The 27,004-nt window shown below is 28.9% G+C and overlaps 4 protein-coding genes across 4 annotated transcripts; 2 read left to right on the forward strand and 2 right to left on the reverse strand.

Moving 5' to 3' along the window:
• Window positions 1–4,454: 4,454 nt before the first annotated feature.
• Window positions 4,455–12,885, forward strand: LOC135954814 (anoctamin-4). Its single transcript, XM_065505048.1, has 11 exons — window positions 4,455–4,725; window positions 4,856–5,034; window positions 7,488–8,519; window positions 8,579–8,724; window positions 8,786–9,366; window positions 9,438–9,655; window positions 11,166–11,330; window positions 11,391–11,844; window positions 11,906–12,299; window positions 12,360–12,450; window positions 12,513–12,885. The coding sequence occupies exons 1-11, from the start codon at window positions 4,455–4,457 to the stop codon at window positions 12,876–12,878; spliced, it is 3,897 nt and encodes a 1,298-aa protein (XP_065361120.1). The 3' UTR covers window positions 12,879–12,885.
• A 1,569-nt stretch (window positions 12,886–14,454) lies between these two features.
• Window positions 14,455–15,581, forward strand: LOC135955728 (tubulin polyglutamylase complex subunit 2). The gene is made up of 4 exons (XM_065506086.1): window positions 14,455–14,521; window positions 14,593–14,760; window positions 14,825–15,333; window positions 15,396–15,581. Exons 1-4 carry the CDS (start codon window positions 14,455–14,457, stop codon window positions 15,579–15,581), a joined length of 930 nt encoding a protein of 309 aa, XP_065362158.1.
• Window positions 15,582–16,252: 671 nt separating this feature from the next.
• On the reverse strand, window positions 16,253–17,480 carry viaf (viral IAP-associated factor). The gene is made up of 2 exons (XM_065503279.1): window positions 17,334–17,480; window positions 16,253–17,090 (listed from the first exon to the last, which is right to left on the reverse strand). Exons 1-2 carry the CDS (start codon window positions 17,337–17,339, stop codon window positions 16,380–16,382), a joined length of 717 nt encoding a protein of 238 aa, XP_065359351.1. The 5' UTR covers window positions 17,340–17,480; the 3' UTR covers window positions 16,253–16,379.
• A 2,043-nt stretch (window positions 17,481–19,523) lies between these two features.
• On the reverse strand, window positions 19,524–26,182 carry endos (alpha-endosulfine). The gene is made up of 4 exons (XM_065505436.1): window positions 25,927–26,182; window positions 20,053–20,165; window positions 19,860–19,976; window positions 19,524–19,773 (listed from the first exon to the last, which is right to left on the reverse strand). Exons 2-4 carry the CDS (start codon window positions 20,110–20,112, stop codon window positions 19,600–19,602), a joined length of 351 nt encoding a protein of 116 aa, XP_065361508.1. The 5' UTR covers window positions 20,113–20,165; window positions 25,927–26,182; the 3' UTR covers window positions 19,524–19,599.
• Window positions 26,183–27,004: the final 822 nt, after the last annotated feature.

Genomic DNA, 27,004 nt, shown 5'->3' on the forward strand with positions numbered 1-27,004 from the left:
TTTTATAGTTCAATTTTAGCTTCATTACAACATCCTTTTATAGTTCAATTTTAGCTTCAATCGTAGGTCTTTAAGTTCTTCAATTTTAGCTTCAATCATAGGTCTTTATATAGTTCAATTTTAGCTTCAATCGTAGGTCTTTATATAGTTCAATTTTAGCTTCATTAATAGTTCCGTTTATAGTTCAATTTTAGCTTCATCACTAGGTCCTTTTATAGTTCAATTTTAGCTTTAATCGTAAGTCATTATATAGATACAGTTTAGCTTCATGTTAAGATCTTTATTTAGTTAAAATTTAAATCCCTTCAATTTAAAACCTCCTTGCTAGGATAAATCTCCTACCACTTAACAAACATACAACAAATCTATAATATTTTGAACACGTTTTGTCAATTTGTGAATGTTATAATAAAAACATATTTTATACTAGTTTTAAAATAACAAAATAAAAAAACTAATATCCAGAATAACAGAAGCAAAGAGGGCGAGCCAGAGAAACAAGGATATTAAATTTAACCATTATTTTATGTTATTTGAATTTTAATTTCAATTGCTTATTAAATATTCAACAAAAACTATTCATATTTAATATGTTAGACAACATGGGAACCAAAGAACAACATCATTATTACCCCTAACATCATTATTATCATAATTTTGAAAAAATAAATTTTTTCATAACACGCTATTGTCATTATAGGGGTTTTTTTTAAAAAAAAAAAATCATACTTGTTATTAAAAACTGAAACAGATAAAAAACCTAAAGAGAATTTATATGAAATAGAAACTAAAATCAATAAATTTTATATTCAATAAATACTCGTACGTTTTTTTTTAACCTATTCATATGCAATTAACTTAATTGTATTAACCCAAAAATGGCAACAAAATAAGACAAACATTTTAAATAAAAATTACAAAAAATAGAAGAATATCAACAAATTTTCTATAGAAATCAAAGAAATTTAATGGCTACCTGACGTATGATTAATTTTAATTTCATGCTACACAATAGATAATACTCATACGCCATAGATTGACAATTTTGGAAGGAATTTATTAAAAATTTCTGAAGAAATAGAAATTTCAATGTCCATTTTATGGTTAAAATCTCTTTTGCAGACACTAATAAAAACTAAAAGCCTTGTTAATGATAGTCAATCACCCAGACATTGATAGACTTGCTAACGCGCAGACCCTTTCACATTTCTACATACATACATATGTATATGAGAGTAGATTGTGCGTAAATTTCATATTTATTTTATCATTTTGTAACAATTATTAATTGTTGACTTAAAGGACACTCATGTCACTCAAATACTCGTCTGCATAGTATATGCAGGAATATATCTACATACCATACATTGTATGTATTAACTAAACAAATTAAATAAATCATAAATTTATACCTAATTCGACTAATTTATTAATAGTTTGTTGTCTTACCTCCCATTTGCTATTGCTGCATTTACTTTCATTTACATATGTACATATGAATGTTGTTTTTATTTTAGTTTTAGTCTATTTGTAGGTCAAAGTTCTTGTAAATTCTAAAAAAATGTCACACTTTCTGGCGTATGAGTATTATTTATTTGTGTGTCACGAAATTAAAAATAATCATACGTCATGTAGCCCAAAAAGAATTTCTTTGATGTTGCGTGAAAGGTTGAACGCTATGATTAATATAATTTAAAAGCACACTAATCTTTTAAAATAATTAAATAGTTGTTTATAGAAAATAGGGATGGCTATAATTATTTTGTAAATACTAATTAGGAAGATTTACATACTTTTCTATGAAAATAGAATGTTATCTATAATATTTCTATAGAAATAGAAATTGAGCTAAAAATTGGATATAAAAATAAAATGGTATCGCAAATTTTTCTATATAATATAAAGTTATCAGTCATTTTTCAATAGAAATACAAAGTAATCGATAAATTTTCTTTATAAATGCAAAGTTATCGATAACTTTTCTATAAAAAAACAAGGTAATCGATAACTTTTCTATAAAAATACAAAGCTATAGATAACTTTTCTATATAAATATTAAGTTATCGATAACTTTTCAATATAAATACAAAGTTATCGATAACTTTTCAATATAAATACAAAGTTATCGATAACTTATTTATATAAATACAAAGTTATCGATAACTTATTTATATAAATACAAAGTTATCGATAACTTATTTATATAAATACAAAGTTATCGATAACTTATTTATATAAATACAAAGTTATCGATAACTTTTCTATAGAAATAGAAAGTTATCGATAACTTTTCTATAGAAATAGAAAGTTATCGATAACTTTTCTATAGAAATAGAAAGTTATCGATAACTTTTCTATAGAATTAGAAAGTTATCGATAACTTTTCTATAGAAATAGAAAGTTATCGATAACTTTTCTATGGAAATAGAAAGTTATCGATAACTTTTCTATGGAAATAGAAAGTTATCGATAACTTTTCTATGGAAATAGAAAGTTATCGATAACTTTTCTATGGAAATAGAAAGTTATCGATAACTTTTCTATGGAAATAGAAAGTTATCGATAACTTTTCTATGGAAATAGAAAGTTATCGATAACTTTTCTATGGAAATAGAAAGTTATCGATAACTTTTCTATAGAAATAGAAAGTTATCGATAACTTTTCTATAGAAATAGAAAGTTATCGATAACTTTTCTATAGAAATAGAAAGTTATCGATAACTTTTCTATAGAAATAGAAAGTTATCGATAACTTTTCTATAGAAATAGAAAGTTATCGATAACTTTTCTATAGAAATAGAAAGTTATCGATAACTTTTCTATAGAAATAGAAAGTTATCGATAACTTTTCTATAGAAATATAAAGTTATCGATAACTTTTCTATAGAAATATAAAGTTATCGATAACTTTTCTATAGAAATAGAAAGTTATCGATAACTTTTCTATAGAAATATAAAGTTATCGATAACTTTTCTATAGAAATATAAAGTTATCGATAACTTTTCTATAGAAATATAAAGTTATCGATAACTTTTCTATAGAAATATAAAGTTATCGATAACTTTTCTATAGAAATATAAAGTTATCGATAACTTTTCTATAGAAATAGAAAGTTATCGATAACTTTTCTATAGAAATAGAAAGTTATCGATAACTTTTCTATAGAAATAGAAAGTTATCGATAACTTTTCTATAGAAATAGAAAGTTATCGATAACTTTTCTATAGAAATAGAAAGTTATCGATAACTTTTCTATAGAAATAGAAAGTTATCGATAACTTTTCTATAGAAATAGAAAGTTATCGATAACTTTTCTATAGAAATAGAAAGTTATCGATAACTATTCTATAGAAATAGAAAGTTATCGATAACTATTCTATAGAAATAGAAAGTTATCGATAACTATTCTATATAAATAGAAAGTTATCGATAACTTTTCTATAGAAATATAAAGTTATCGATAACTTCTCTATAAAAATATTAAGTTATCGATAATTTTTATATAGAAATTTAAAGTTATCGGTAAGTTTTCTATAGAAATAGAAAGTTATCGATAAATTTTATATAGAAATTTAAAGTTATCGAAAACTTTTCTATATAAATACAATGTAATCGATAATTTTTCTCTATAAATACAATGTAATCGATAATTTTTCTCTATAAATACAATGTAATCGATAACTTTTCTATATAAATACAAAGTTATCGATAACGTTTAGTTAGTTATAAGTTATGATAAGCAAAAGTAGCTAAATGTCCATTAACATCACAACTGACCTTAATAAACAATTTTTTTGAACGCAACAACTGTTTAAAAATTCTTTTAACTGGAATAAAAAAGAAACTTTATGAAATAAAAAGCACATATAAATTTTATGATGGAAACTAAAGCAGCTGCTGTTTTAAACAAGCGGTAATAAAATAATAAGTATTGAAAATAAATCAATGAGTTTTAGGTTAGAAACGAATGCCACCAAAAGCGGAGTAACTTTACAAAAACACAAATTTATAACCTTCAAACAAATAATGATAATATTTTAAAAATTTGTCTATTAAATAAAAGCAATTAAAAATATAAAAAAAAATCTGCACATATATAATCAAACCAGGAAATGTTGAAAAATAACTAAAACTTGAAACTTAAATATAAAATAAGCCCAGAAAGTTTATTTTTAATGTGAAAATAGGAAAAGTGAATAAAAAGAACAAAGTTTTGAACAACTTATCGAAATTAATAATAATAAGAATTACTACAACTTTAACTGTTTGTTTTAAAATATCTTTTTAAATTCTTTTCTCTTTTCGCCACTACTTTTTTTAGTAAAGAACCAACTCTGATCAAAAAAGAAAAACTTTTTTTTTACCCCTTACAATGTCTATAAAGTGAATAAAAATAAACTGATTTAAAAATAACCTACAACAAAGTAACAGCTAAATTTACAACAGTTTGAATATGAGTGAAACAAATAGTGCATACAGCAACAACAACAGCAACAGCAGCAGTAATAGCAACAACAACAATGACAGCCGTGAGACATATTCCAACACGCAACCCAACAAACATTCATATCAACTGCGTATTGATAGTGTTGAGGAGACTAGTACAGCACCCATAACTGAATCCAACTCACGTGAAGATTTAATTGTTAATGATGATCCGGATGATGAAGAGGACGAGGAAGAATCACAACCACGTCGTGCAGTAGAAGGTTTACAATTTCCCAGTAAGTTCAATGTTTTTTTTTTTTTTGTTTTTTTCGTTATTACTACCATATTTTTGAATATTTAATAATGTTTATTATTTTTATTTTGTTTTTTCTAATTTTTGTTTTTTTTATTATTTTGTCCACGAAGGATTTCTGTCGGTACCAGCCTTGCGCAATGCACCCACACAACAGATAGCTAAACGAGAGATTGTTTCAAGTCCAGCCAAAAGTGAACGTATGAACAGAGATTGCTCGAGTACAAAATTGCCAGCGAGAAGATTAAGTCAGGACAGTGGTATAGTGGCAGGACGTTTATTTAATGGTGGGGTGAGTGGATGATAAAATTAATTTAATTCTACAGTAATTTAAATTTTAAATTCAAATTACTTATACAAATTTAATTTTAACTTTCCATGAACAACTTATTAATAATTTTTTTTACTACAGTAAAGTTATCGATTACTTTCTATTTCTATAAAAAGTTGTTCAATAATTTTATGTTTCTGTAGAAAAGATTATTTTAACATAGAAAAGTTATCGATAACTTTATATTTCTACATAAAAGTTAACGATGTTACCTATAACTTTATATTAGTATAGACAAAGTTTTCGATAACTTTCTTTTAATTTAGAAAAGTTATAGATAATTTAGTTTGCTCTATTAAAGTTATCGATAATATTATTTTACTGTAGCAAAGTTATTTCTATAGAAGAGTATAGTATCAAAGAGTTATCGATAACTTTTAAAGGAAAGTTATCGATAACTTTCTTTTAGTATAAAAAATTTATCGATATTTTTTTGGTATAGAAGAGTTATCGATTAGTTTAGTTTTCTATTGAAAAGTTATCGATAACTTAATTTTTCTTTAGACAATTTATAGATAACTTTCTATTTCTATAGAAAAGTTATCGATAACTTTCTTTTTCTATAGAAAAGTTATCGATAACTTTATATTTCTATAGAAAAGTTATCGATAACTTTCTATTTCTATAGAAAAGTTATCGATAACTTTCTATTTCTATAGAAAAGTTATCGATAACTTTCTATTTCTATAGAAAAGTTATCGATAACTTTCTATTTCTATAGAAAAGTTATCGATAACTTTCCATTTCTATAGAAAAGTTATCGATAACTTTCTATTTCTATAGAAATGTTATCGATAACTTTCTATTTCTATAGAAATGTTATCGATAACTTTCTATTTCTATAGAAAAGTTATCGATAACTTTCTATTTCTATAGGAAAGTTATCGATAACTTTCTATTTCTATAGGAAAGTTATCGATAACTTTCTATTTCTATAGGAAAGTTATCGATAACTTTATATTTCTATAGGAAAGTTATCGATAACTTTCTATTTCTATAGGAAAGTTATCGATAACTTTCTATTTCTATAGGAAAGTTATCGATAACATTCTATTTCTATAGGAAAGTTATCGATAACATTCTATTTCTATAGGAAAGTTATCGATAACATTCTATTTCTATAGGAAAGTTATCGACAACTTTCTATAGGAAAGTTATCGACAACTTTCTATAGGAAAGTTATCGACAACTTTCTATAGGAAAGTTATCGACAACTTTCTATAGGAAGTTATCGACAACTTTCTATTTCTATAGAAAAGTTATCGATAACTTTCTATTTCTATAGGAAAGTTATTTCTATAGGAAAGTTATCGATAACTTTATATTTCTATCGAATATTTATCGATAACTTTGTATTACTATCGAATATTTTTCGATAACTTTCTTTTAGTATTTATTTCTATAGGAAAGTTATCGATAACTTTCTATTTCTATAGGAAAGTTATCGATAAATTTCTATTTCTATCGAATATTTATCGATAACTTTGTATTACTATCGAATATTTTTCGATAACTTTCTTTTAGTATAGAAGAGTTGTTGATAAATTAATTTTAGTATGTAAAAGTTATCGATAAATTACTTTTAGTGTGTAAAAGTTATAGGTTAATCTAAAGAGGAGTTATCGATCAGTTTATTATTCTATAGAAAATTGATCGATATAAGTTATGTTTAACTATATTCTTCTATAGAAAAATTATTGATAACTTTCTATTTCTATTGAATATTTATCGATAACTTTGTATTACTATCGAATAGTTATCGATAACATTATGTTTATAGAGAAAACTTACCGATAACTTTATGGTGGTATAGAAAAGTTATTGATAACTTTGTATTTCTATAGAATAGTTATCAATAACTTTTTATTTCTATAGAATAGTAATCGATAACATTATATTTCTATAGAAAAGTTGTCGATAACTTCCTATTTCTATAGAAAAAATATCGATAAATTTATATTTTTATAGAAAAGTTATCGATAACTTTGTTTTTCTATAGAATAGTTATCGTTAACATTATATTTATAGAGAAAAGTTATCGATAACATCCTCTCTGTATATAAAATGTATCGATAACTTTCTTTTAGTATAGAAGAGTTGTCGATAAATTTATTTTAGTATGTAAAAGTTATCGATAAATTACTTTTAGTGTGTAAAAGTTATAGGTTAATTTAGTTTAGTATAGAAAAGTTATCGATCAGTTTATTATTCTATAGAAAATTGATCGATATAAGTTATGTTTAACTATATTCTTCTATAGAAAAATTATCGATAACTTTGTATTTCTATAGAAAACTTAACGACAACTTTTTAAGGAAAATTTATCGATCATTTAAATTTTATAAAGAAAACTGTCTAAATTACTTTTAATTTCTTCAGAAAATTTAACACAAACGTTTTATTTTCCTTTACAGGAACTAAATTTCTTTGACTCCACACCATTCACCCTACAAAATCCCCAAAAATCTTCGACCGACAACATTTACGCTCTGCTCATCAATGAAACTGAAGCGAAAGCCGCCGATAAACGTACAAATAATAATTCTTACAACATACAATATATACCGCCAACACCAGCGCCCTTAACCGAAAGCGACATGACAATGTTACCACCATTCTATCACAATCATCGACCACCGCCCATAAATTGCAATGCTCCGTACAATGAAAAATGGCGGCCTGGCTATAATTCCAATTACTATAAATCTCATTCTATATCTATACCACTGCCTACACATTTGGAAACCGATTCGGCTGAACCTAGTCCTACCCTGGCATTTGGACCGAAAATAGAAAATTCCGATATACCCGGCACGGCCATGCTTAAGGAATTGGGTTTAAATTTAACAGCACCACCCACGCCAGAACCGGAAGAATTTGTAGCCGATACGGAGGTCTTATCTGCTCCCGAATTGGAAAGGACAGTTAATAGATCAGAGAAGAATATGGTGGAAGATCAATTTGCCTACAAACAATTAGTGCCTTATGAAAAATCACGACAAAATTCAAAAACCTCCTCTATGGACTCCAGTCTTAATGGCAGCCACTACAATAGTCGCAAACATAGTAAGCGTAATTCGGCCAGCGAAGATGAGGAGATGGCCAGACGTGTTAGTAAACAAGATCGCGAAGGTCTTGATTCAGAGTCTCTGATGTTTAGAGATGGAAGACGCAAAATCGATATGGTTTTAGCCTGGGAGGAGGAAGATTTGGGTGTTATGACGGAAATTGAGTCTAGGAAAAGGGATTATCGTAAAACTTTTATGGAGAATTTAATAAAGGAGGGTTTGGAAGTAGAGCTGGAGGATAAAACACAATCATTCAATGAGTTGACATATTTTTTGAAGATTCATCTGCCCTGGCGTTTAGAGACACGTTTGGCGGAGGTTATGAATATTAAATTGCCGGTTAAAAGGTTTATAACCATATCGGTTAAGTCATCATGGGTAAGGAGGGTAGCTATATAGAAAATTGTTGCTTTAATAATTTAAGTATTTAATTAAAGGACGAGGAAAATATCATGGTACGTAATATACAATATTGGAAAGAAGTGTGGCAAAAGTTAACCCAAAAGATACAACTCGAGGAAGCCGTTTTGGAAGGAGAGACTACATTTAAGGCGGCCACGGCCAATGGTAATCCGGAAGAACAGTAAGTTTCCGAAATTACTATTTAATTCTTACATACATAATTTTCATTTGATACTCCATAGATTTATAGTTAAAGATCGTGCCACTTCATTTACCAGTGCCCAAAGATCCTTAATGGTCATGCAGGTTTTACTACGTACTCCCTTCGATGACAGTGATCGCTGTGGCATACGCCGTTTACTCAACGACAACACTTATCTGGCTTGTTTCCCTTTACACGAGGGCCGCTATGATCGTCCGCATTCCAGTGGCATTTCCCTCGATCGCCGTATATTGTATTTAACCTGGGCCCATCCTTCTCAATGGTACAAGAAACAGCCTTTGTGTTTGGTGCGCAAATATTTTGGTGATAAAATTGCTTTATACTTTTGCTGGTTGGGTTTCTACACGGAAATGTTGGTGTATCCAGCCGTAGTGGGTACCTTATGCTTTATTTACGGCCTGGCCACTTTGGATTCGGAGGATAATACCCCCAGTAAAGAGATATGCAGTCAATCTGGCACCGGCAACATAACCCTGTGTCCTTTGTGTGATAAGGCCTGCAATTATCAGAGTTTGCATGACTCCTGTTTATTCTCAAAAATCACTTATTTGTTTGACAATCCTTCGACGGTCTTTTTTGCTATATTTATGTCCTTTTGGGGTGAGTTAAAGGGAGAGACTAGAAATGTTTTGGGAGTATTTATTTAAAGAGTTTTTTGTTTTTGTGTTTAGCTACCACATTTTTGGAATTATGGAAACGTAAACAATCGGTTATTGTTTGGGAATGGGATTTGCATAATGTGGAATCGGATGAGGAAAATCGCCCCGAATTTGAAACGAATGCCACGAGTTTTCGCATGAATCCGGTGACTAGAGAAAAGGAGCCGTATATGTCGACTTGGACGAGAGCCATACGTTTTGTGATCACCGGCAGTGCAGTATTGTTTATGGTAAGGAACATGAGGTGTAGCTTCTTAAGTTACTCCTATTAGAGACGATTTAAGTCAAGAATTTCAAAATTTCATTTAAATCTTGTAGAAAACTTATCGATAACATTATATTTCTATAGCAAATATATTCCTTCAATTTCTATAGAAAATTGTTGGATAACTTTCTATTTTTATACAAAAGTGATCGATATGTTAACGATAACTTTCTATTGAAAAGTTATCGATAACTTTATTTTTCTATAGAAAAAGTATTGATGATCATTTTGCGATAGAAAAGTTATCGATAACTTTATTTTTCTATAAAAAAACTATTCGAAACTATTTGTCTATAGAAAAGTTCTTTTTTGTTTTCTATATTTCTATAGAAAATGTATCGATAACTTTCTATTTCTATAGAAAAGTTATCGATAACTTTCTATTTCTATAGAAAAGTTATCGATAGCTTTCTATTTCTATAGAAAAGTTATCGATAACTTTCTATTTCTATAGAAAAGTTATCGATAACTTTCTATTTCTATAGAAAAGTTATCGATAACTTTCTATTTCTATAGTAAAGTTATCGATAACTTTCTATTTCTATAGTAAAGTTATCGATAACTTTCTATTTCTATAGTAAAGTTATCGATAACTTTCTATTTCTATAGTAAAGTTATCGATAACTTTCTATTTCTATAGTAAAGTTATCGATAACTTTCTATTTCTATAGTAAAGTTATCGATAACTTTATATTTCTATAGTAAAGTTATCGATAACTTTCTATTTCTATAGTAAAGTTATCGATAACTTTATATTTCTATAGTAAAGTTATCGATAACTTTCTATTTCTATAGTAAAGTTATCGATAACTTTCTATTTCTATAGTAAAGTTATCGATAACTTTCTATTTCTATAGTAAAGTTATCGATAACTTTCTATTTCTATAGTAAAGTTATCGATAACTTTCTATTTCTATAGTAAAGTTATCGATAACTTTCTATTTCTATAGTAAAGTTATCGATAACTTTCTATTTCTATAGTAAAGTTATCGATAACTTTCTATTTCTATAGAAAAGTTATCGATAATTTTCAATTTCTATAGAAAAGTTATCGATAATTTTCAATTTCTATAGAAAAGTTATCGATAATTTTCAATTTCTATAGAAAAGTTATCGATAATTTTCAATTTCTATAGAAAAGTTATCGATAATTTTCAATTTCTATAGAAAAGTTATCGATAACTTTACTTTTCTATAGAAAAGTTATCGATAACTTTACTTTTCTATAGAAAAGTTATCGATAACTTTACTTTTCTATAGAAAAGTTATCGATAACTTTACTTTTCTATAGAAAAGTTATCGATAACTTTACTTTTCTATAGAAAAGTTATCGATAACTTTACTTTTCTATAGAAAAGTTATCGATAACTTTACTTTTCTATAGAAAAGTTATCGATAACTTTACTTTTCTATAGAAAAGTTATCGATAACTTTCATTTCTGTTCATTTCAAAATTCTTATCTTAAATTTTCCAGATATTCATAGTGCTGTCTGCCGTTTTGGGCACCATCATCTATCGCATTTCAGTGGTTACCATAATTTACGGAGGCGGTGGATTTTTTGTCAAAGAACATGCCAAATTATTTACCACAGTAACGGCAGCCCTTATTAACTTGGTGGTTATTATGATTTTAACCAAAGTAAGTTTTTTTATATAGAAAAATACGATCAAACGTTAGTTAAACATAACAACTTAATAGATTTATCATCGCCTGGCCATACGTTTAACGAATCTGGAGAATCCGCGCACTCAAACCGAATACGAGGACTCCTATACTTTTAAAATCTTCTTTTTTGAATTTATGAATTTCTATTCATCCTTGATTTATATAGCCTTTTTCAAAGGCCGTTTCTTTGACTATCCGGGTGATGATCAGGCTCGTAAAAGTGAATTTTTCCGATTGAAAAATGATATCTGTGATCCGGCTGGATGTTTATCGGAATTGTGTATACAATTGGCCATTATAATGGTGGGCAAACAGTGCTGGAATAATTTTATGGAATATTTATTTCCAAAATTCTACAATTGGTGGCGTCAGCGTAAACACAAACAGGCCACCAAAGATCGTTCACATTTGCATATGGCCTGGGAGCAAGATTATCACATGCAAGATCCCGGCAGATTGGCATTGTTCGATGAGTATTTGGAAATGAGTGAGTAAAGGAATCTTAATTTCAAATATGTATGTTACATTTTGTTTCGATTTGATTTCAGTTTTGCAATATGGTTTTGTTACTTTATTTGTGGCCGCCTTTCCTTTGGCTCCTCTGTTCGCTTTACTTAACAATGTGGCGGAAATACGTTTGGATGCCTATAAAATGGTTACCCAATCTAGAAGACCCTTAGCCGAACGTGTTGAGGATATTGGAGCCTGGTATGGCATATTGCGCATCATTACTTATACCGCTGTCGTATCAAATGCTTTTGTAATAGCTTATACCAGCGATTTTATACCGCGTATGGTGTATAAGTTTGTGTACTCGGAATCGAGTACTTTGGTGGGTTATATAGAGCATTCGCTATCGACATTTAATACCTCGGATTATAAAGAGGAATGGGGTACCAAAACGGAAAAGGATCCAGATACTTGTTCCTACAGAGGTTATAGGTTAGAAAAATTATTTTTAAATTGTTGGTATTTTTATAAAGAAGTTCTACTTTTTTTTAGAAATGGTCCTCAAGATTTTGAGCCTTATGGCTTGAGTCCACATTACTGGCATGTGTTTGCGGCTCGTTTGGCATTTGTGGTGGTATTTGAGGTAACACAAACGATTTGGTATATTAAATAAATGTTTAGTTATATCTCCTTTTCTCTCTCCAGCATGTTGTTTTCGTCATTACCGGTATTATGCAATTCATTATACCCGACATACCGGCCGAAGTCAAAACCCAAATGCAACGCGAACAATTATTGGCTAAAGAGGCCAAATACCAGCATGGCATGAAACGTGCCCAGGGCGATAACCAGGATCTAATGAGCCTATTTCGTGAGGCCAGCAGTCGTAACAGTATCACCACTAACAGTTTACCCTTAAATGGTACTGATGGCAGTACAGCCGGTCAATTTGCCACAAAACGCAATTGGGCACGTAGATTTTCACGTTTAAGTGATGGACTCGATGCCCATGTAGAGGTGGCCGCTAGGCCCAGACGTTCTATGGAATCTACGGTGTGGGAGGTTTCTTGACATGAAGAGGAAGCTGAATCGGAGGATGTTATATATGCCAAAAGTAAACATTAAAGCGATAAACAAAATGAAAAAAAAATAAAAGTAAAGTTTTTGTGTAAAACAGTACAAAAGAGGTTGTAAAATTTTATGTTTCAATCAATTATTAATACTATAAAAGAACATTTATGTAAATAAAGTGTAACATTAAATTTTTTTCTTTAAAAACAAATGTTTTTTATCAGAAAATAAAACGTAAGTGTTAAATATATAACTTAGGTTTAAAGCTTTATTATACAACTGTAACTTAAAGCTTTAGTATACAGTTAAAGATTAAAGCATTTATTATAAAGCTAATTTTAGCTTCAATCGTAGGTCTTTAGTAGTTAAATTTTAGCTTCAATCATAGGTCTTTAAGTAGTTCAATTCTAGCTTCAATCATAGGTCTTTAAGTAGTTCAATTTTAGCTTCAATCATAGGTCTTTAAGTAGTTCAATTTTAGCTTCAATCATAGGTCTTTAAGTAGTTCAATTCTAGCTTCAATCATAGGTCTTTAAGTAGTTCAATTCTAGCTTCAATCATAGGTCTTTAAGTAGTTCAATTCTAGCTTCAATCATAGGTCTTTAAGTAGTTGAATTTTAGCATCAATAATAGGTCTTTAAGTAATTCAATTTTAGCTTCAATCATAGGTCTTTAAGTAGTTCAATTTTAGCTTCAATCATAGGTCTTTAAGTAGTTCAATTCTAGCTTCAATCATAGGTCTTTAAGTAGTTCAATTCTAGCTTCAATCATAGGTCTTTAAGTAGTTCAATTCTAGCTTCAATCATAGGTCTTTAAGTAGTTCAATTTTAGCTTCAATCATAGGTCTTTAAGTAGTTCAATTCTAGCTTCAATCATAGGTGTTTAAGTAGTTCAATTTTAGCTTCAATCATAGGTCTATAAATAGTTCAATTCTAGCTTCAATCATAGGTCTTTAAGTAGTTCAATTCTAGCTTCAATCATAGGTCTTTAAGTAGTTGAATTTTAGCATCAATAACAGGTCTTTAAGTAATTCAATTTTAGCTTCAATCATAGGTCTTTAAGTAGTTCAATTTTAGCTTCAATCATAGGTCTATAAATAGTTCAATTCTAGCTTCAATCATAGGTCTTTAAGTAGTTGAATTTTATCTTCAATCATCTTTAAGTAATTCAATTTTATCTTCAATCATAGGTCTTTAAGTAGTTCAATTCTAGCTTCAATCATAGGTCTTTAAGTAGTTCAATTTTAGCTTCAATCATAGGTCTTTAAGAAGTTCAATTTTAGCTTCAATCATAGGTCTTTAAGTAGTTCAATTTTAGCTTCAATCATAGGACTTTAAGTAGTTCAATTCTAGCTTCAATCATAGGTCTTTAAGTAGTTCAATTTCAGCTAAAACTGAAAGCTATAGTATACTGCTTAAAGCTTAAACTTAAAGCTTTTTATTTGGAAATTTTTTTAATCTCCCTAGTCTCCAATCGGCTGTTGTCATGGTTTCACTTCACTTGTTATTTATTTTCTCTAACAACTTTTACATTGTTTATTATAAATTTCATTTTATAATAAATTTAAATTTAAAAAATGTCGAAAAAATCTCCAGAAGATGCTTTTTATGATAATTTGCTACTGGGCCTTAACACCACCTTAAGTAAGAGAGAGAAAACTTTACAAAATCTCTGATCAAAATATATTTTAAGCTAAAATGAATAATTATTTCAGGCAATGTACCACGTATTTGCAATGTCACCATGGAAAAGAGAACACCTTGTGAGAAATCTAGTGTCATGACCTGGGAACAAAGGCATGGGGTGTATTTACCCGAGGATATGAAGAAATTTTATTTATCTACAGATGGTTTTCTATTGCACTGGAGTTATCAATATGCACGTAAGCTTTCATTAATAAAAAATATCTAGCAATAAATTGTTATAAATACTATCATTCTTGCCAGCCAATGACATTAGACGAGTGGGCTACATACATTTCCCCCATCTGGTGCAAATAACTTTGCTGCGTGAAAATGTTGAACCCATTTTCCAAACTAATAACGATAGCTCCTCCACCTCCAACACATCTGTTGCTACTAATCCTAACTCTAGCATTATTAGCAGCACTATAAATACCCATTTATCTGCTCATAGCCTTAATACAGCCACCACTAGCTCCTCGTCCTCATCTGTTGCTTCGCTTAAAGATCAATGGGGCAATCCTTTGCCTTTAATAGGTCCGAAAACCAAAATTTTCGAATTAAATACTGTAAATGAAGTGGCCAAAGTTTGTTTGATTTATGACTCAAGCAGTTCAAATAATCCCAAGATTTATCTATTGGAATTGGATTCGTTTAAATGGGTATTTTTGGCCGACAACTTTAGTGAGTATCTGCGCATGGCTATAGCCCATTTGGGTTTGCCCTATTGGGAGTTGTGTTTTGCCTCGTGTGGCCTACCCTCATGGACGGAGGTAATTATTATGAAAATGTGTATTAAGAATTTCTTTTAATTTTTCTTATTTTTCGTTTTTAGCAATTATTTTTATTGCTGGCTCCTCATTTGTTGGAAGAAAATGAACCTCGACGTGCCCGCTTAATAAATCCCGCTCCCGAACATCCTTATACTATTGTGGATCCCAATATATTTCGTGTTAAGGTCAAATCGAATGCCTCGAAAACCAATTTGAATGCTAAGCATAAATATGAGGGAAAGAAATAGAAAAACTTTAGTTTTAAAAATATTGGAAAAGTTTTTTAATTTTTGGAATTGTTTTTTAAAAATATTTTTTTTTAAATTTTAAATATTTTTTTAAAAATTTTAAAATTTTTTTTTTTAAATTTTAAATTTTTTTTTTTTAAATTTTAAAATTTTTTTTGGTTTTTTAAATTTTTTTTTTAGTATTTAGCGAAAAAAAATCGGGTTAAAAAAATATTTTTTGCGATTTTGACAAATAGTAGGTCCAACTTATATACGTCGTTGCAAAGTTCTTTGAAATATCTATCATTAGATATCCATATTGTCTATATTAAGACTCAGTAATCCAGATATAGTTCAAAAATCGAGGTTGTCATGGTTTTTTCCTCATATCTCAGCCATTTGTGGACCGATTTTGCTGATTTTAAATAGGAAACTTCTCGAAAGCATGTCTGACAGAATTATTGAAGATTTGGATCCCGAAGATATCAGACAGGCGGACGGACGGACATGGCTTAATCGACTCCGCTATGTAGAAATTACAAACGGAATGACAAACTTTTATATACCCTTCTAACGAAGGTGAAGGGTATAACAAGTTGTCAAACCAGGAAATTACCATTTTCAACGAAATTTTTTTCAATTTCCATATTCGAAAAAGTTTTATTTTTTTTTTATAAATTACAACAAAAATATTTAATTTTTAATTTGTAAACTGCTTCAATACCAATTTAAATAAAAATTTATTATTGGTTTACAAGCTAGTTCCTTTTTATTCTTAAAAAAATAAAAAAAAATTTAACATTTTTCTAATCTATGTATCTAATTAGAGAAAAAATCATCGGCAGCATTTTCTAAATCAGCAAACATTTTATCTTTAATTTGTGGTTTGGGATCCTCCTTAATCTCTGTAGCAATAGCACCCACTTCACCCAACATAAACTCCAATTCATCCAAAGTCAATTTATCTCCTCTCAACTCTAGGGGGCCAATAAAACGTTTCTTCATTTGTCCCTCATGATAAATGAATATAGTGGGCAGGTTCTTTTCGGGGAAGTTTGGTATGCAGGTGGTGGCTACAGAACGCAGGAATTTTGTTTGGGGAAAACGTACGGCCAACTGTTGCATGTGGTGGTGTATCAGGGCACACAATGGAACACCATTGGCATACAGATGTAATACTACCCAAATACCCTCACCGGCTTTGGTCACTTCACTGACATAATCTTGGCCGGAAATTTCTCTAACCGAGCCAAATTTAGACTTATCAGCAAAAGCTTTCATTTCGGCTATACGCTGTTGGCGATAACGTTCTAAGACTTCCTCATCCTCGGAATCTTCCAATTCATCCAGCTCATCCAAATTCATATCATCCATTTGTTTGGAGCGACCCTCATTGAGATCGGTACGTTTGTTAATGGTCTCATCGATCATGGCCTGAATTTGATCTTCGGTTATTTCAGCTTCCTTTTTAGGGGGCAATATGCCCTTAGCACGTAGAATATCATTCCACTCGGTATCTTCAGTGCCGTCCTGATTTAAATAAAAAAAATCATTTTAATTACAATTTTTCATCTTTTTTTTGTAGCCTTAGTTTCTTTTGTTTATTTTTACCCCCCACCCACAATACTACCATATAAGGAAATAATAAACACTGGCAGCTATGCAGCAACAATGTGCACTGGCCCAATATTTTTTTTGTAGCTCCAGATTTCTTATTTCTGTATACAGCCGTTTTGTTTTCTATGTTATTTTCTTATTTTTTGTTATAATTACCTGCATTTTATGATTTTTTGTGATTTTAAATATTAAAAATAAATAATTTAACTAATAATTTCTTGAATTATTTAATACTTTAACAGAAAATTTTGTTTTTTTGTGGTGCAAATGGTGAAGTGACTAATGTAGTCACCTGTACAGTGATGATAAATTAGCTATTTTCACAAATTAAGCGATTTTGAAAAGAATTTAGCGATTATTTGCTTGTATAGAATTTAGTACTTAAAAATACAACCATGTTGTGTAATGATAATAAGGTATTGCCAACTTTAGTTATGAAAATGAGTTGCCAGATGCAATTTTGTAACCGTTAATGTTTGAAAGTGAGAAAGATAAACATCCCTATCGGCAATAAGGTGTGAAATTTTGTACCCATGAAATATCCATTTCCCTCGAAGGGAAAATTGCTATCGTGATATTCCCATGAACTTTTCATTCACAATAGTTAATCTGTTTCATCAATTTTTTTTTATCAATCTTTCTTTTATTCAGCACTGCATGAATGGATCTGGATCCTTAAAGATAGCGGAGTCGATTAAGCCATGTCCCTCTGTCTGTTGAAATCAACGTTCTGAAGCCCCCAAATAACTTACATACACGATTCATACATTTATATCTCCGGAATTCTTCCGGCTCGGTTGCTGAGATATAAGGAAAAAACCAGGGGCCGAATTACCGCACTCGTGATCGAATGAACTATCATCTATCGTATCGAAAAATAATTTCGATATCGAAATTATAACAAGATGTACTAAATTTCTTGCTCGATATCGAATGCCATAATCTCAAATAAGAAAATTACGATCAATTTTACTCGATATCGATTACGATCAATTTTACGATCAATTTTACGATCAATTTTACTCGATAGCGAATGCGATTTTTGACCTATATCTGAATTACTAAGTCATTAATATAGACATCTAATGATAGATATTTCAAAGACCTTTGCAACGACGTATATAAGACCATAGTAGTAAGTTGGACCTACAATGTTTCAAAATCGAAAAAAATATTTTTTTTTCGCCAAAAGTTTTTTTCGGTAAATATTAAAAAAAAAATGAAAAAACAAAAAAAGAATTTTTAAAATTTAAAAAACCAATTCGAAAAATTTTTTTTTCCAAAAAATAAAAAAAAACAATTTTGGAAAAAAAAATAAATTTTGTTTACCTAAAAATATTTAAAATCTTTATTTTGAAGTACATATAATTTGGTGAAGGATATATAAGATTCGGCATATCCGAATATAGCACTCTAAAACGGTTTTCGAATAAACGGAAACGAAAGGTTTAACATTTTATTAAATCAAAACCGCTACGACCCTATGCTTCTTATTGGAACAACAATATTAATTTTTTAAATTTTTTAAAAAAAAGATTTTTGATAATTATTTGTGGATAATTTTTTAAAATTTTTATAGACATTCTAGAATCTATTTCTGACACGTCTGTTTATAAATAATGTTTTATGGGCCATTTGAAAGTGGATTTTAATACACATTTGATTTTTTTATTAATTGAATATTCTGTAGTAAAAGAAAATAAATAAAATCACTGCTTTAAATTTTTACATAAATATGCTTTAATTTTTTATTATTATTATTTTCGCTTTGCTGTATTTTTATTTTTTGTGTAAATCTATCATTTTCAATTCGTTTAAATTTTTTTTTATCTTCTTCGTTTAATTTTACATTCTTTCTTTTCATAAAGTTTTACAAAAACAAATTGAATGAACAGTAATATAATAATAAAATATATGAGTTGGCAAAAAAAAGAAATTAAAAACTTACAAACTAAAGTTTAAAGGCTTGTTTTACTTTTTTTTAAATTTTAGTTTCAACAAAATGAGAATTATTTTGTCTACATTTTTAGTTTAGGCCAAATTAATTTGTTTATATTGTATTTTTATGTAAAGTAGTAGTGAAGAAATTCAACACAAAGAGTTGTTTTAAAAAAACAAAAAATTAATGACAATAAACGGCTATTTTTTAAATAAAGTTTAATAATATGTAATAAAATTAATATTATTTTATGTTTTAGATTAATAGGCATACAATGCATGGGGTTTTTATTTCAACAAAAAGAAAAATTTGAAATTTTCCCTAAAACCCTAAAGATTTTGTTAGAAAAAATTAAACAGGATTTTGGGAGGCGAGAAAAAAGAATTAATCCCTTAATGTTTTGCTGGTTTTCTTTTTTTGTTTAAATAATATTAGTAGAAGTGAGTAAAGAAGTTAGTTTAGAAGTAGGATTAAATAAACAACTTAACTCGTCGCAGGAAATTTATTACAGGGTTGTATAATCGAAGTTTTACGCGCAGGCACTGATTCTGGTGTGGGTATGGCATCGCCGGTTGTTACTTTATTGGCAAAGACCTGCTTGACGCCGCCACCTTTTTGTTTGGCCATTTGATAATCACCAGAATCGAAATATTTTTGCTTTTTTTAAAAAAAAAAAAATGTTTAGAAAACAATTTTACATTAAAACGAATTTATTTCATTATTATAAAATAAAACTAACTAACCCCTTTTTGTAATCTCTTTTGCAAGAAAGCAGTATGACCGCCAGGGCCACGTAGACCTACAGGATATTTCGATTTTAGTTTCTCTTCTTCAATCTGTTCCAATTCTCGGGCATTGGACTTTAGTTGTGGTTTAAAAGCAAGAAATGTAATTATATTATTAAACGTTCTATTGACAATAATTTGTTTATATTACCTGATCTTCGGGTCCATCTTGAGGAGTGGTAGCTTGGCTAGTTTCTTCAGTGGAACTCATTTTAATAATTTAGTTTGTTTTATTACGACAATGAACAACACAAAACAAAAATGCTGCAATCATTTTCAAGAAATTGGAAGAAAATTCATATTTTTTTTAATTATTCCGTAAATTTTAGAGAATTAATGATGTGAAATCATGTTGTTAGGAATATTATGCAGAGTGAATTATTTATAAAGCAGTTTAATTAATCAAAATATAAAAATAAGATATTAAGACAAAAATTTAATTAATTTAAATAATTATTTAATATTTAGCGTGCTAAATAGTGTAAATAGTATAGAATTAATGATGTGCAATCATCTTGTTAGGAATGTTATGCAGAGTGTGTTAGTTTTAAAGCAATATAAATTATTAATATATAAAAATAAGATATTGAGGCAAACATTTAATTAATTTTAATAATTTTTTAATATTTGGCGTGCTAAAGTTAATTAATGGTGTAACAAATCTTTTAACATCATCTAATTAAAAAACTATAAATGAACTTGAAGTAGAACTGAACTAGAACTGAACTAGAACTGAACTAGAACTGAACTAGAACTGAACTAGAACTGAACTAGAACTGAACTAGAACTGAACTAGAACTGAACTAGAACTGAACTAGAACTGAACTAGAACTGAACTAGAACTGAACTAGAACTGAACTAGAACTGAACTAGAACTGAACTAGAACTGAACTAGAACTGAACTAGAACTGAACTAGAACTGAACTAGAACTGAACTAGAACTGAACTAGAACTGAACTAGAACTGAACTAGAACTGAACTAGAACTGAACTAGAACTGAACTAGAACTGAACTAGAACTGAACTAGAACTGAACTAGAACTGAACTAGAACTGAACTAGAACTGAACTAGAACTGAACTAGAACTGAACTAGAACTGAACTAGAACTGAACTAGAACTGAACTAGAACTGAACTAGAACTGAACTAGAACTGAACTAGAACTGAACTAGAACTGAACTAGAACTGAACTAGAACTGAACTAGAACTGAACTAGAACTGAACTAGAACTGAACTAGAACTGAACTAGAACTGAACTAGAACTGAACTAGAACTGAACTAGAACTGAACTAGAACTGAACTAGAACTGAACTAGAACTGAACTAGAACTGAACTAGAACTGAACTAGAACTGAACTAGAACTGAACTAGAACTGAACTAGAACTGAACTAGAACTGAACTAGAACTGAACTAGAACTGAACTAGAACTGAACTAGAACTGAACTAGAACTGAACTAGAACTGAACTAGAACTGAACTAGAACTGAACTAGAACTGAACTAGAACTGAACTAGAACTGAACTAGAACTGAACTAGAACTGAACTAGAACTGAACTAGAACTGAACTAGAACTGAACTAGAACTGAACTAGAACTGAACTAGAACTGAACTAGAACTGAACTAGAACTGAACTAGAACTGAACTAGAACTGAACTGAACTAGAACTGAACTAGAACTGAACTAGAACTGAACTAGAACTGAACTAGAACTGAACTAGAACTGAACTAGAACTGAACTAGAACTGAACTAGAACTGAACTAGAACTGAACTAGAACTGAACTAGAACTGAACTAGAACTGAACTAGAACTGAACTAGAACTGAACTAGAACTGAACTAGAACTGAACTAGAACTGAATTAGAACTGAACTAGAACTGAACTAGAACTGAACTAGAACTGAACTAGAACTGAACTAGAACTGAACTAGAACTGAACTAGAACTGAACTAGAACTGAACTAGAACTGAACTAGAACTGAACTAGAACTGAACTAGAACTGAACTAGAACTGAACTAGAACTGAACTAGAACTGAACTAGAACTGAACTAGAACTGAACTATAACAGAACTAGATGATATTTGAGTTTTTTACTAAAAACTCTAAAAATAATACAAAAATGCATTAACAGGAAAATAAATAGTTATGCAATTTCGTTATATTTAGGATATATAAATTAATTTCTTAATGCAATATAAAGTAGTTGTTTAAATTTTAATCTTTTCTCTCTTTTTTCACTCTGTTTTTGAAAGACAAAAGGATACAAATTGATAATTTTAGAATTTCATAATGACACATTATTCATGCCAGCCTCTATATTACAGAAAATTACAAAATCAATAAATAATTTATTGGTACTGGAAAAAAATTAAAATTTTTGTTTTACAAATGACCCTATTTCATTCTCAAATCCACATACAGTGAATGTCACTTAAAATCCTACACCATCGTAGTCAAATTTTATTCATTAGTTTTAGAAAGTTGATGCTTTGCAAATATATTAAAATGCTATTTTTATATTGTGTGTGCTATTACCTATCAGAAAATTGGGTATAATTTTAATTGCCCTTATCCACAAATAAAAAAATTGGGTAAGACTGTCAGTGCCCAGAATATCAACGCTTCATTTAAAATCGTAAAGGCACTAAAAAATAGCAAATGAAACCCTACAAAGTATTAGGATTATTTAATATTAAATTTTTTTTTAATTTTTAAAGTTTTAATTATAATTTAATATAATTGTACGAATTTAAGTGAAATATGAATTTTGTGATGTTCTTTAATTTTCATCAATATTATTTTAACGAATTGAGGTTTTGTTAACTTTTTTGTTGAAATACATATTTTTTGTTCCAATTAATAAAATGACTTTTAATTTTTTATATAATCACCTATTATTGCCTTTATAATTTCATAATATTTAAAAAAAAATATGTTGTACGATTTTGAGTGACACTCACTGTACACTGTATAATTCACTTTACTAATAATAATACGTCATTTAAATCATGTTCATTAAATTAACACAATTACCCTTCAAATTTATTTATTTACAAAATTCTCCACCAGACTATAATTAGTACTATAAATAGAAGGGCATACGCACCAACAAACAATACACTAAAGTACACTCTACCAGTAAGCAATGGCAACTCTAACGGCGGCAAACTATTGACAGTTATAATTACACCGAAATGAACAAACACACAATGTAAACAAACATACCAATAAGAATTAAAAAAGCACAAGAGAAGAGGTAGAAAATCAAAATGAAATAAAAAACAAAAGAAAAAACAACAATGACAGCAAAAGAAAACCCGCAAAATAATGCAAAATTTCCCACAGAAATACATTGATTTTTCAGCAAATTATAAAAATAATAAGGAAAAAATCTCATAAATCATACATATTTCTTTAAATAAACAACAATAAAATGCTATACTAAGCAAAAAGCATTTAATTAATTTTAATATTTTTTTAATATTAATGGTGTAACAAATCTTTTAACTTCACCTCATTTTAAAGAACTACAACTGAACTAGAAGATATTTGAGTTTTTATACTAAAAACCGAAAGCTAATACAAAAAATGCATTAACGATTGTTTAATTCTGATAGGAAAATAAATAGTTATGCAATTTCAAGATATTTACGATATATAAATTAATTTCTTAATGCAATATAAAGTAGCTGTTAAAATTTTTTTTAGTCTTTTCTCTATTTTATTAACAACGCACGTCAAAAATTCGCACTTCTTCCTTCGACGTATATTTAACAACTAACAAATAATTCATTTGAAACCAGCGTTACCGTTGTGCGACTAAAGTTGTATTTTGGCCCTTTTTCAGCTACCATGACCATTTTGTGCACCTTTCCTAAAATGAACTAAATCTGTCACTTTTTCAGATTTTTGACCCTTTTTGCCACTATTACAAAAATTTATTCAAATATTTTAGTATACATACATATATACTTAAAAACTATGAACAAATTAATTACAAATTTTCGAAGCGAATCATCGCAAATAATTTACAAACATATCTCGTTTCTAGAACAAAAGATATTGTATTAGAAATATTTAAAAATTTTGTAAAAATAAAGAACTAATAAAAAAATATTGGACATGAGGCAGAAACGGAGATATGTATGTTCCGTAAAGCTTTCTTGTAGTATTGATATAAGAATCATTTGCCCAATTCACAATCGGGGTCGTAGCGTTGTAAGTTGTTTGTCATAAATATTTTTCAAACAAAATTTTTTGAAACAAAAACAAAATATAAATAAAAAAAATAACGACATACAACGCTACAACGATACGACTGCAATTGTGAATTGGGCAAATATATTAAATTTTTATCACAAACTCTGTAAAGAAATAATTTCAAGAATTGAAATAAATAATAAAGAGCTTTCAGTTTTAATTCATTCCAATGGGATGGGTTCTACCCACCGGGAAATGTTAGATCGGTAAAAAAAAAAGTTATACGTGTCCCGGCGTTTCGCTGGGTCAGGTCTAGGAATCGAGATATATCGATTTGAAATTGGTATGTATCGTATAGGAAAAACTTTATTTTTTGTTTGTCTTTTTCATGCATTTTGACCATCTAAATGTCCGAATATCGCAAAGTTATGTTCAGTAAAGTTGTTAAGCTCAACGCCGGTTACAACATAGTCAATAAAGAAAAGTTGTATTTTTGGTTTACATTGAGTTGGACCCTGGAAATCAGTTTTTCATTATTTTTTTCGTTAGTTATCTTACAAAACTCTATTAAAATCATCTAATACTATTCTCAGAGAAGAAATATAGTTGTTCATGTTTACCATAACCATTGCATAATTTTTACAAGCTTTTTAACAATATTATGCTTACTGTTATTATTTATATGATTGCGGTACTCATAATATGTTTAAGTTACCATTCATATAATTGTAGAAATTATATATATGATTGTAGTAATTAAGTATATGTTTGTGGCAACCACTTTTATGATGTATTACTTCACAATATTGAGTTATTCTGGGATTATGGTTATCATATTCTGAGTAGAACATATTATGATATAATGATTCATCATGAACATGATTGCCATAAATATATATTTATTTACTACAATCACATATATAACTATAACAATTATATGAATGGTAACTTAAACATATTATGATTACCGCAATTATCTTATATATAAATAGGCCACACGTTTTTTTGTGGTACACTTTTAAGTATGTTATTGTCCACCAATATTGATGAAACATATATGGTTTAAAAGGTTATTTTCTCTAGATGTGCACAATATAATTTTTTTTAATAAAGTTCCGCTGGAATAAGGCGTGTACGCAGACCAAAAGGAGAAAGACTGAATCCTATGTATTGCAAAGGAACAATTAAACATGGATGAGGCAATGTAATGGTCTGAGGTTGCTTTTCTGATCAAGGATTTGGCCCAAATCATAAAATTTATGGGATTATGAATCGGTTCATGTACCGTGATGTATTGAAAGATGTAATATTGCCTTATGCCGATGAAGAGATGCCACTTATAGGGAGCATCCAACAGGATAACGATCATAAGCACACCTCCAAAGTTTGTAAGACTTGGCTACAGAGCAATAAGATTCAAGTTCTTCATTGGCCTGGTCAATCTCCCGATCTCAATCCTATTGAGAACTTGTGACGCATTGTTAATATGAAAATAAATCGTGAAAATTGCCGAAATAAGGATCGGCAATTTTCACGATTTATTTCATGCCGTTAAAATAGCCTGGGAAGGAATATCGAAAAACGCCATAAAAACATAATATCTTCTATGCTAAGTGATGTTCTTTTGCCATCCAAAACAAAAGATTTGCAAAAAAATAAAGAAACTTAATAAAACTACTGATGAAAAGTTTTAAATATCACAAGGGCAACCACTTAAAATTAACAAATGTAATCACAAATAAATATATATATATTTAATTTAAACACAAAAGCTTAACTAAATATGGTGGTTAGTTGTTATCCAATTTATTTAACTAAAATTACTTTACGTACCTTGAAAATTAATAAAATATGCAATGTTATAATTTACGAGTTCTCCACAGAATATTCTTCTTTCTATTCTTTGTATTTAATAGTTCAATTCTACAATTTCACACTGTTACACTATTTCGTAATTATTGTTCGTATTTTATTTTTTAATTTACCAAAAAAAATCCAAATTTTCCACGTTAGTTTTTGATATCTGACGAAAAATTGTAGGTTTTTTTTCAACTTTTTTTTTAATTTTTCAGTTTTTTTTCTGCGGCCTACGGTTTGCAATTTTTTTTCTTTTGTGCTATTTGTCAGTGATGCCAGGAGATTTTTTAAGAAATCCCTCCGTTTAGAAAAAAAAAATCCCTTTTTTCCCTACACCTACTTTTTATTTTGCCTACACTACTTTTTTAAATTTTGAACAGCAAATTTTGTCAAAATGACCGGCTCCAGCCATCCCATTAGCTTATCGTCTCTCAACCAACTTGAGCTGTATTTCTTTGCTTTGTTTTCATCATTATCAGAAGACGAATCAGAAATTTTTTCTAAAATTAGTTATGTTTTAATTTACGTTATTTATTTCTTAAAAACTTATTAAAATCGAAGAGACCTGCGAAGATGGGATCGTATGTAAAAAAATGCACTCTAGTATTTTTCAAAAATTATCAGTACAGCTAGTCAAATACCGTAAAAAGGAGAATCAATAGGTATGTAGTTTGAAAGCGGTGATGATATTAAATATGCCACATTATTACTTACTTCATATTATGCCAGATTTACGAATCTCTAATGATATATATAATTGGAAAACATATAGTTTTAAATTGCCATTGCAAAAAATCCCTACAATTCCACAAAAGTAAGAAATCTTTCCCTTTTTCCATACATGCGAAATTTTGGAAAAAAAATTCCTACAAAAAGGGAAAAATCCCTACACTTGGCATCACTGGTTTCAAGTGGAAAAAAGTTTTGTTTGGCTTTTTTATAAATGTGAGCTATAACTGTCTCTTTTGTTCGCAATAAAATTATAGGAGAGTGAGAGAGATGCTAATATATGATTTGTAACGGATTATTAGTTATGTTAAATGAGCGATGATAT

The sequence above is a fragment of the Calliphora vicina genome, chromosome 3 (genome assembly GCF_958450345.1).
Source record: "Calliphora vicina chromosome 3, idCalVici1.1, whole genome shotgun sequence".
Classification (NCBI taxonomy): Eukaryota; Metazoa; Arthropoda; class Insecta; order Diptera; family Calliphoridae; genus Calliphora; species Calliphora vicina.